Source organism: Populus alba, chromosome 1 (genome assembly GCF_005239225.2).
Source record: "Populus alba chromosome 1, ASM523922v2, whole genome shotgun sequence".
In the NCBI taxonomy this organism is placed as follows: domain Eukaryota; kingdom Viridiplantae; phylum Streptophyta; class Magnoliopsida; order Malpighiales; family Salicaceae; genus Populus; species Populus alba.
Window position 1 is genome coordinate 42,278,856 of NC_133284.1, and position 10,830 is coordinate 42,289,685.

The following is a 10,830-nucleotide window of genomic DNA, read 5'->3' on the forward strand; positions in this document are numbered from 1 at the left end:
ACTTGTGGATCCCTTAACACAAACACCGCAGTTGTATGTCTTTCTTCCTTGCCCGTATTCTTCAGTATGGAAAACATATCCATTGACAAAATACCCGTTGTAGCACCTAACTTTTCTTTCAGGGCCGAGGCTTAGTGAAGACAATGACTTGGGCGCACTCCTTCCTATTTGATAAACCTTGTAAATATATGTAATTAAATGTACATCAATACACGGTAAATGAACGAGAATCTCGTAATGACATGCATACGTTAGAATGAGTTTGTGATAGTGCTTACATGTGTTCTGAACCATGTGGCAAATTGTTCATCTTGTAATTGAAAGATCTGGGATTCGGTCAGCTGCGAGTTATTGGAGAGCAAATATTGTCGATGTTGCCTGCAAGTGATAATGAGTGTATGATATTACAATATATAATCAACAGTATATTACTGACAAAATTTAATTACTATTACACATATATAGACTTACTGAATAAATGGTCTCAGCTCATCACAGTTAAATAGAACATAGTTGTGTGCTTGTTGGAATTCTATTTCTGACAAATATCTTCCTCTTACGGCATTTTTAGGTGTGGGTCGTCCAGTATTGGAGAATATTGACAAGTTCCCACTGGAAGCACTTCACCCGCCATCGTCATGCCGTGGAACGCGATTGATTCTTGTTCTCAGATGAGGTTCGAAATAGTACGAGATAAATGTTGATATCTCTTCAACAATATAGGCCTCAGATATCGAAGCCTCAACATGCGCCTTGTTCTTAACCTTTTTTTTTAGATTAAACAAGTACCTGCATTGAAGTACAATTCAGTATTTTCAAATAAGAAAAAACATAGAAAATACTTTAAGATATGAATCCCATTGCAACTGTAATATCTCACCGTTCGAATGGGTACATCCATCTATACTGGACCGGTCCTCCAGCTTTTGCCTCGAACGGTAGATGTATAGGAGATGCTCCATTGAGTCAAAAAATTGAAGGAGGGAATATCATCTCAAGTTTGCATAGTGTCTCGATGATATTCGTTTGAAGCATCTCAATGTGCTCAACATTCATCTTGCTGGAGCATATATCTCTGAAGAAATTACTGATCTCCGTTAGTGCATCCCATATTCCCTTTGGCAACAAATCACGAAAAGCTAATGGGATGAGTGTTTGCATAAACACGTGGCAGTCATGGCTCTTCATTCCATACAATCTGCAGTCCTCTATGTTAACAAGCCTTGATATGTTCGATGCATGTCCATCCGGGAAACGCAGACTCTTAAGCCATTTATAGACTAGCAGTTGTGCGTTTTTCTCTAACACGAAGCTTGCCCTTGGTTTTGCAACCCGTGACTCGTCATAAACCAACTCCATATTTTTACGGTTACAGTATAAAGCTATATCCAATCTAGCCTTCATGTTGTCCTTTGTCTTCCCCTTCACATCCATGACGGTGTTGAAAATATTCTCAAACACGTTTCTTTTCGATGTGCATTGACGTCCAAGGTTATGGCGGAGAAGATTAGTCTTCCAATACGGAAGCTCCCAAAAGATACTTCGCTTTACCCAATTATGGGTCAAACCAAAACCAGGAAACTTTTGCTTACCTGATTGAATGCCAAACACAATGTCACTGTACTCTTATACAACATGATACAATTCTTCACCAGAAAGACGCGAGGATGTAACATCTTTTTCAACTCTGCCAATAAAGAAATCTTTTCTGTTCTTTCTGAACCTGTGATTAAGTGGCAAGAAGCGAAGGTGACAGTAAAAAAAAGAAGCTTTACCTCCGTTTGCTAGCGTGAATGCCTTGTTGTTTTCCATGCAGTATGGACATGCGAGTTTCCCATGCGTGCTCCAACCAGAAAGCATTCCATAAGCTGGAAAATCACTGATAGTCCACATCAAAGCCGCCCTCATAAGGAAATTTTATTTCCTCGATATATCATAAGTCAGAGATCCGGAGGACCAAACTGCGCCAGCTCATCTATCAACGGTCGAAGACAAACATCTATATTTCGCCCGGGCTGCTTGGACGGGTATGACAGTAGATAGAAAACATGAACTCCGGCCTCATACACATTCCCGGTGGCAAGTTATAAACTGTGAGAATGATCCGGCCAACAAGAATAGGAGCAGCAAATGACCCAAATGGGTTGAACCCGTCTGTACACAACCCAAGTCGAACATTCCTTGATTCAGCAGAAAAGTCCGGATGAAACACTGTTAAAGCGTTTCCACGCTTCGCCGTCAGAAGGATGCACCATCACACCATCAACGGCATCGTGTGTTTTGGTGCCATGTCATGTGCTCAGCAGTCCTTGGTGACATAAATAACCTCTGCAGTCTTGGTGTGATCGGGAATATCTTTAGTTTTTTATATGCCACTAGAGTCTTCCCCTGCCAGTTCTGGGTTTGTAACGGGAATGCCCGCATGTCATGCACTCAGTCATCACAAACATTTTCAAGGTAGTATAACATGCAGAAGTTAGGGCACATGTCAATTTTCTGGTAATCCTAAACCGAGGGGTTCATCATGGACTTCGCAGCATAGAAGTTCTCTTTGAGCCTGTTCCCTTCTGGTAAAATGCTTCTTGCCCAATCAATAATTTTGTCATACCCGGCCTCACTAACCCGTGATCTGACTTGATGGTGAACACCTGTGCCACAGCCGATAATTTACTGTGGTTTGTGCAGCCATCCCCATAATGGTTCGTCAGAATCTTTCAACAAAATCAAAAAACCTAGCTGCCTCTGCATTAGGTTCTTCTTCTACGATTGGACATTGATTGACATTATCTTGATTCATTCCCATTGCATCCATAACCATGTTTCTGTAAGGATTAGTGTTGTCATTTGCCGCTTCATGCACGTTGCTAGCACTAGAAGTTGACCCAACCACCGTTTCTTCCATTCTCCTATTACTAACAAGTACCTTTCCATGTGCATACCAACACTCGTAATCCTCCACAAACCCTTTGTGTAGAAGATGCATCATTACAACATCTGGATGCAGATACTTTTTATTTTGACACTTTCTGCATGGACACCTAATACCGCCTCCAGTAAAATTTCTGGGAATAGATGTTGCGAAATTAATAAAACCCTGAACCTCGTTACAATAATCCATCCTCCGCAATCCTTGGGGTGAATCTAGATACATCCATAAACGATCATCCATGACTTCTATCGAACCTCTATAAAAAGGACCCATTAATTAAGCAAGCTCTTAATTATTTCAAAACACAACATGTAATTCGGTAATTCTACAAATTAAGTTTTAACAATTTTCAAACAAATACAATCTTACAAAATCTAAAACAAACCATAACAAGTATAAAATTATACATTCATATACTACAAGTTTGTTTGAGAAATAACAATAAAACATGTACATCTACTAAAAAAAATATATATATATACTAAAAAAACAATAAAATTAACATTTAAATGTTAAAATTTTAAAAGATAGAATTACTTACAAAAAATGATAAAATCCGTCGGTAAATCAGAACACGGATGCTGTGACCACAAAACAAATACAACTTGTTGTGCTAAGATGAGAAAGATTTTTGTTTTGGGGCGAGGGGGGGCTGGTTATTTTGCAGATGGGGAGGGTTAGGATTAGGAAGAAGAAGGAGAAATGGGGGAGGAGAGTGTCGGCAGAGTGGCCATATATTCACTTTTGCCGATGGAATTACCGACGGTTTGTATTTCGTCGGTTAATCCGTCGGCAAAAACCGTCGGTAATTCTGACGGGCAATCGACACGTCACCGCACGGACCTGCTATTCAAATCCCTCGGTGATTCCGTCGGTATTTTTAACGGTGCGCCGGTCACGTCACCGGCACGAATCTGGCATTTCAAATCCGTCGGTGATTCCGTCGGTATTTTTTGACGGTGAACAGGTCCCATCACGCGTACGGGCCCTAGTTTTTAATTCTGTCGGTGATTCTGTCGAAAAAATCACCCGCCAAAACCCCCGCGCCACTGCCCGCCCTTTTTTCATTAATTCTGAATTTTCGGTCGGTAATTACCGACGGCCTATTTCCGTCGGTAATTACCGACCTAATTACCGACGAATATTTTTCGTCGGTGATTTCGGCCGAAAATTACCGACAAAAAAAATTCCGTCGGTATGTCTGTTGGTATTTAGCGAATTTCTGGTAGTGAGAGACAAAAAAATAATTTGTAATTGGGACAACTTTGAGGTGAATTTTTGTATTTTCAAAACTAGATGTATAAAAGGGATGTCTCTAAAGATAGTATTTATTATATTTTATCCCTAAAGTATCCCTGTAAAAAACTCTTATTTCCAAACTTTTCTAACTATGACATATAAAGATAAAAGTAATTATTATTTTAATTTTAAAACCTAACCCAGGTGTTGACCCAGGATAAGGCCAAGATGTAGGTTTAGGTATGTTAACTCGGGTTGACATGGGTCAATTATATATATATATATATATATATATATATATATATATTTAAAAGGATCAAAATGATATAGTTTTAATCATTTGTTTCTTCAAAAAATTAATAGGTTTTTCACTCGAGTTTTGACCAAGTCATGTATTGACTTGAATTCTTGACCAGGTTAGGTTAGGTTAGGTTAGGTGAATCTTTCCTTTATTTATCTTAAATCTAGAGTAGTCAAGACCTTGAGTTGTCAAGTCTCAGGGCAATTCGCTAGGCAAATCAGGGTCTATGACTAAGGTTATTATATATTCTTAATTTCAACACGCAATTTCAACTAAAGTAAGAAAAAATATAATTTTTTAATATATAAGTTTGAATAGATTTTGTTTAATATTTTATTTCTCGTTTGTCCATTATCAACCAAACACAATATAGTGATAGTCACTCTTTCTTGTACTTTATTATCAAATACAATTCTGTCTCTGTCTCTTATTCTGTCTTTCCTCATATATTTGCATTGTTTTTGTCACGGGATATTAACTAAACAATATCCTAGAAAACACTTTAAAGACCTTGATAAATATATTTATGGCCTTAAATGACCCAAGATTGGTCGAAAAACCCAAAATCAACATGAGTTTAAAAAACCTCCTTACCTCATATCTACCCTCTCAAGTAATGAAAAGGCCAAAAATTATTCTAATGGAACTCTTCTCATCGAATGTAATCCTTTAACATGAAAATCGATTTATTTTATGGCTGAAATCAGTGTCAATCGTACAATCAAAACTGATGACTTTCTCTTTCATCTCCTCAAATCAAGGACTAAAAAAAAAGTAAAATGAAAGTTTTAGACCACTTTTTTTAAAACAAAAACTAAAAGGATTGAAAATTTATCATTTCAAAAGTACGAGGACCAACATTAGCTTTCTGCATCAATTTGAAACAACCACATATTTGTTTTTTTGTGTTTTTCATTTTGACTCTTTATCTTTTAATCTGGCTATTTGTTAAAGATTTAGAGGGTGTATGAGAGTATATTTGCAATTGCTTTTCAAAATATTTTTTATTTATAAATACCTCAAAATAAAATTTTATTATTATTTTTAAAATTATTGTTGATATTAGTGTATCAAAATGATTAAAAACACTAAAAAATATTAATTTAAAGTAAAGAAAAAAATAACTCGTTAATTTCTTTTTAAAACTCAAAAACAGAAAAGACCTTAAAGTAATTAGTCATCATTTGCCAAAAAAAACGATTGCTGCAGGCCAAGTATTTAGGTATGAAAAAAACAAAAAATTGCTTCAATTTACAATGAAACATGAAAGGGAGCACAATAATTAGAGCCACAGTATTTTCCTCACCCTCACACGCTTTAGTTTCTTTTAATTGAAATTAATAATTAATAAACAGTCGAACTTCAGATTACACAAAGGAACAGTGAATGCCAATAAGAATCAGCGTTAACCAGCAACCTCTCCAGCACCTTGCTGGAATACACATAATCCCGAGTCCCTATAATTCTGGCCTTCTCTTAATTCTTTACACTTCAAGTGAAAAATGTTTGATCACGGGCTTTATTTTGAATCACTAGAATTCACCTTGTTTTATTTTGAATGGCATGAACAAAAATAAATAGAGGGGAAAAAATCCTTACAAGAAAAAAACGTTGTACACGAAAGAAATTACAGTAAGTGCCTTCATTACATTGACAGCTAGCTCTCGTATGGGAAACGAAAAAACAAGGATTATTTACATGGTTATTAATAATTACTGATTTAGCTTTTGTACAAAATTCCAAAAAGATAAAAAAAAAGAAGAGAAGTTACAGACAACATCATGATGTAAATGAAAAAATGTAACCGATTTCCTGATCTTAAACTTGAGAGAGCTGGTTTGGTGCATGTTGTGGAGAAGAATTTCCAAGGCTTTCAACATTGCTTACTCTTCTGCTGAATCTCTTGCTTTGGTAGCACCAATGTTTGATGATAATGAACATAAGGCCCCTAATGGTTGTAAGTCCGGAAAAAGAACTAGCTATACAAAAAATGTAAATTACAAGAGCAATTGTTGATGTGCCTCCAGTTATTATGAAGAGTGCCCGGAACCCATTGGGGCTAAGACTAGGATTTTCTTCTTCCTTGTCCTGGCATTTTTGAAGTACGCCAATATAGTTGTTCTCTAGTTGTGCTAGCGTTCCATTTTCAGATACCTTCAGTAGAGCTTCATTAATACTTGCAAGCAATGGAGATCCCCGAGGAAATGCCTGCAGAGAACAAACCATGCAAATTTAAGCCTTTTTCGCATCAATCTAACTCAAGCTAGCTGGTTTGGTTTGGTCCCTTTCTTCTGAAACAACTGAAGTTGCAAAATTATTGTTTAAGAAAGCAAGGAAAAATGAGCTAGGAGGAGATAAATATACTACGTACAAATCCAAACCCTCCGATGTTGAATGTTGGCCCAGCTGCGATAAATTTCTTGCAAAATTTTGCAAGGAATATTTTGGCCAAAGGAGTTCCAATAAAGGCAGCAGCAATTTCTTTCTTATTGAAGCCTTCAGCAAAGTCTTCTGCTGAGGCATAATGTTTAACGTTGTCGCGAGGAAAGCGTAAAACTTCTACCAGATATTTTTGCAAGTATGAACCTGAACAGTATCCAACGGCTGCATTGCTTTCCAGCAGCTCCTCAACACTGGTTACGGTGGGTTCAAGCCTCTGGACAGTCAACATGCTGGTGAGGTTGGCTGTATATGTCTGAATGACAACTAGCGCAACAAACAACCATACCACCACTGACATCCTTGACAAATTGCTATGCAGTTTTCCACCTATACATATGCACAAATAAATTATTCTACATAGCTACTTTCATCCCAATTGTATCCAATATAACAGTTCATGATCTAAAAGCGTACGGGAATTAAAGAAAAGAAGATTTTACCTTGCAAAGAGAAAAGAGTGTTGAAAGATAACCAAAGCATGATTCCTATTTGATGGAGCATGGAGCCTCTTAGTTCAGGATGAGCATGTCGCTCAATTAGCCAAACAACGAAACCATTGTATATGGTTATGACGGTTATTGAAGCCCACATGGATTTTGTAAAGGGTTTGATAAATGACCATTCTTTATTGCTTGATCGAGCAGGGACGACGAGCATCAATCCAGTTTCCGAGAAGGGATGTGAGAACTCCACATGCGAGTATCTGCTAGCCACTATTGCCACATCACCGACAACGGCATCAAATTTCTGATGACATGGACCAAGAGTTAGTGTGCAGGGTAACGTTAACTACAAGAAATGGTTGGTGATTTTGCTTCTATTACATTTTATTATAAAATTTATTCTTCATTACGTTGACCAAAAGTAAGGACAATAGGCTATGCTTGTGAGGCTACTTAATCTTTTCTTGAGCTAAGCTATGATGTCAATGGTGCGAAGTGCTTTATGTAAGAGCAAATTCGTACCTTACCAATCTGGTCCACTAGATTATCGTAAGAGATGTCATTGAAGGCGACGAACTCGTATGGCAAATAGAATGGCAAGCGTCGTACTGTGGCATTGAAGATCTGAATTGCAAGGCCATCGAAAGAAGTTTCATTCCGTGATTGATCGTTTTCCACTTTGACGTACTCTTTGTAACCTGATTTTGCAGGCACACCAACCAACAGTGGCTTCTTTCTTGTAAGTTCGGTCCATCCTCTAGGAGTATATCTAGGCCCCCCTGGCCAAAGCACTTGCTCCAAATCATTCATAAGAGGGCTGTAGGTAGCATGTTTACCAATAGTCTCTGAGAAACCTAATCCACTTGACCAGAACCCGAGTTCCCTATAACTCTTTCCCACCACATTGATGATCTGAAACATCTGTGTTGGAGCCATTTTGTGATTGTTGAATTGAACTTTTCCTGACAGGCCTTGAAAGTCAGTTTGCAAAACTTTTTCCAATAATTCTTGATTCCTCCTTTTACTTCCTTTCAATGCTCGAGCTATTGTCCAGATAGCATCATAGGCCTGCACTGCATAAATCCCAGGCTCACTGTTTTCCTCTTCAGGATTTTCTCTTCTAAACCTTTTACGAAATCTTGAACTAAAATCCTGAAAACTTGTTCCTGTTTCCGAGAAGTAGCTCTTTACTCCTACAATTCCTTGCATCGAGGAGATGATAGAGGCATCGATGGAGTGGACAAGGCTTGTAATGTGATGTGTAGTGATCCAAACATAGTCTTTCTCCATCATTTTCAATTTCTTCGCCATCTCAAATAGACGCACGGCCAATGGTAACGACAGATGAACAACAAAGACTCTACACTGCTCGCTTTCAAGATTTTTAAGCTCTCTGGATAATGAATCGGAAGAAGCAAAAGACGAGAGGCCTACGAATTGCCTAACTTCTGCACCTATTTCTCTTAAGGAATCATGGAGATATGGCATGACTCCATTCGTCCAAGAACCTACATCTTCGTGTATTACGGTGACCTGATGCCAATTCCAAGACTGCACAATAGCAGCTATGGCTTTCATTTGTGCAAAATTGTCGTGTGAAGCTCCAAGTAGAAAGGGCCACTTCTCTGTCGTCCATTCTGGAATTGTGTCCGCAAAAGAAAAAATGGGAATTTGGTTTTTGGTGCAGATATCAGCAATCAATGACACCTCTTCCCATGTTTGCGGTCCTAGAATAGCCTGTACTTGTGTGTTGATGAGATCCATACCTGTAAATGCATAGAGTTCAAATTCTTGACTTCTTAGGTATGCTGACTTAATTATTTTTACACAGGCATGATTTAATGTTTGTGTATCCGATAACTTTCCAGGAGAGATGGCTATTTCCAATGTGTAGCTTCGAAGTCTCTCAATGAGATGGAAGGAAAGAAAAGAAAAGAAAAAACATACTTTTATTTTTCTTGCACATGTAGCAAGCAATTCTTGTGGTCCTGGCCTATTAATCAACTCTAATATGTGTGCACGGATACTAAATGAAGATAATTTGTGCAGTGATGGAATGGAATAGGCATTGATGGTGTGATCATATAAGAAATGCAAATCTGACAAAATATACCCTTTTCCACCATACTGAAAAAATGATTTGTGCTGCGTTTCCGTTTTGATCAAATTTTCAACTAAATTAAAGACTAATTTTAATTTAAGATCATATGCAAGACATTTTATTCCAACACACACACACACACATATATATTCTCTATTTCCTTAATATTCATCACCAATTTATTAAAACCCCGCCCAAAAAAAAAAAAAAAAAAACCTATTCGTAGCAAATTCATATGTGCTTAAGATTTTTTGAGTTAGAGTGAACAACTACTTTCTGATGTAAACATAGAGACGAAAAGGATTTCTGGCTTTGTTTTAATGCATGATTGACTAAGTCTATAAATTCTGTGTTATTCTTTTGGATCCAAGTCAAATTTTTATGTTTTCTACGATTTTTATTTTTTGAGAAGATGTTTACTATGACTCGAAGTCTGGGGGTTGATCAATGATGGTAACATGTTTATTTTTATTGGTGATAGTTACACATTCGAAGCAATTATTTTGAAGAACTTTTATACCACTTAGGAGGCAACACATGGAACGTTAATCAGCCTGTAAAGTGATGCATTCGAATATGGAGATTAGAAAAGAGATTGCTTACACTTTGATGAGAGTTGGTTGTAATTTATTCTCTTAATCAAGTTGTTTAGGAGGTTCAAGACAATGGATTGTATGGTAGGGAAATATTTGCCTTACGCTAATAATTGTATATCTATGATCCCATTAACCTGCGGTTCTAAGTCCTAAACCCTAATCAACTATAGCTAATTAAGAATGAAAATTTGACAAAAAAAGATTTTTTTTCTTGTCTATTGTTGTGATAAGGAGGCAGGCATAATTTATAATTTGCAAGCATAGATGCGTTTCGCAGGCTTAGTTTCTGTTTAAGATAAGGAGATACAATGACAGCACAAACGTACCTGCAAGTGCTGCTCTGATGGGTTTCCTTTGATCGGTGTCTTTGACGTGCAGGATCAAAGTTTGATTGGAGTAACGATACAAATCCTCCCTTGCGATTTCCATTGCTACTCTTTCTTCTTTACCAACACGGGAGCTTGTGTCGACTATGGCACCAACAACGCCATTAACATGCTGCAGGTTGCCCTTTGTCCTGCTGCTTCGATCAGCTGCTATACTACTACTTGGTGTTAGTAATAAAACTACGGCCATTAACGAGAGCTCAAAATGAAGAGAATCCATTTCATTTGTTGAGGAATATTGGCGAAACTGATGCTCTCTTACCTCTGTATATGCCAAGATTTTAATTTTAATTTTAATTTTTTTAATTATTGGTCAACTGCAAGATTTTTCTACTCTTTTTTCTTGGATTGGAGTCTAAGAAAGTATATATTTATACTATTCCAATTTAGTGA

General features: G+C 37.3%; 1 protein-coding gene across 1 annotated transcript; it reads right to left on the reverse strand.

Annotated features, from left to right (window-relative positions):
* Positions 1-5,874: 5,874 nt before the first annotated feature.
* On the reverse strand, positions 5,875-10,627 carry LOC118063539 (glutamate receptor 2.7). Its single transcript, XM_035077593.2, has 6 exons — positions 10,378-10,627; positions 7,877-9,120; positions 7,352-7,658; positions 6,841-7,238; positions 6,471-6,677; positions 5,875-5,958 (listed from the first exon to the last, which is right to left on the reverse strand). The coding sequence occupies exons 1-6, from the start codon at positions 10,625-10,627 to the stop codon at positions 5,875-5,877; spliced, it is 2,490 nt and encodes an 829-aa protein (XP_034933484.2).
* Between the last annotated feature and the right edge of the window lie 203 nt (positions 10,628-10,830).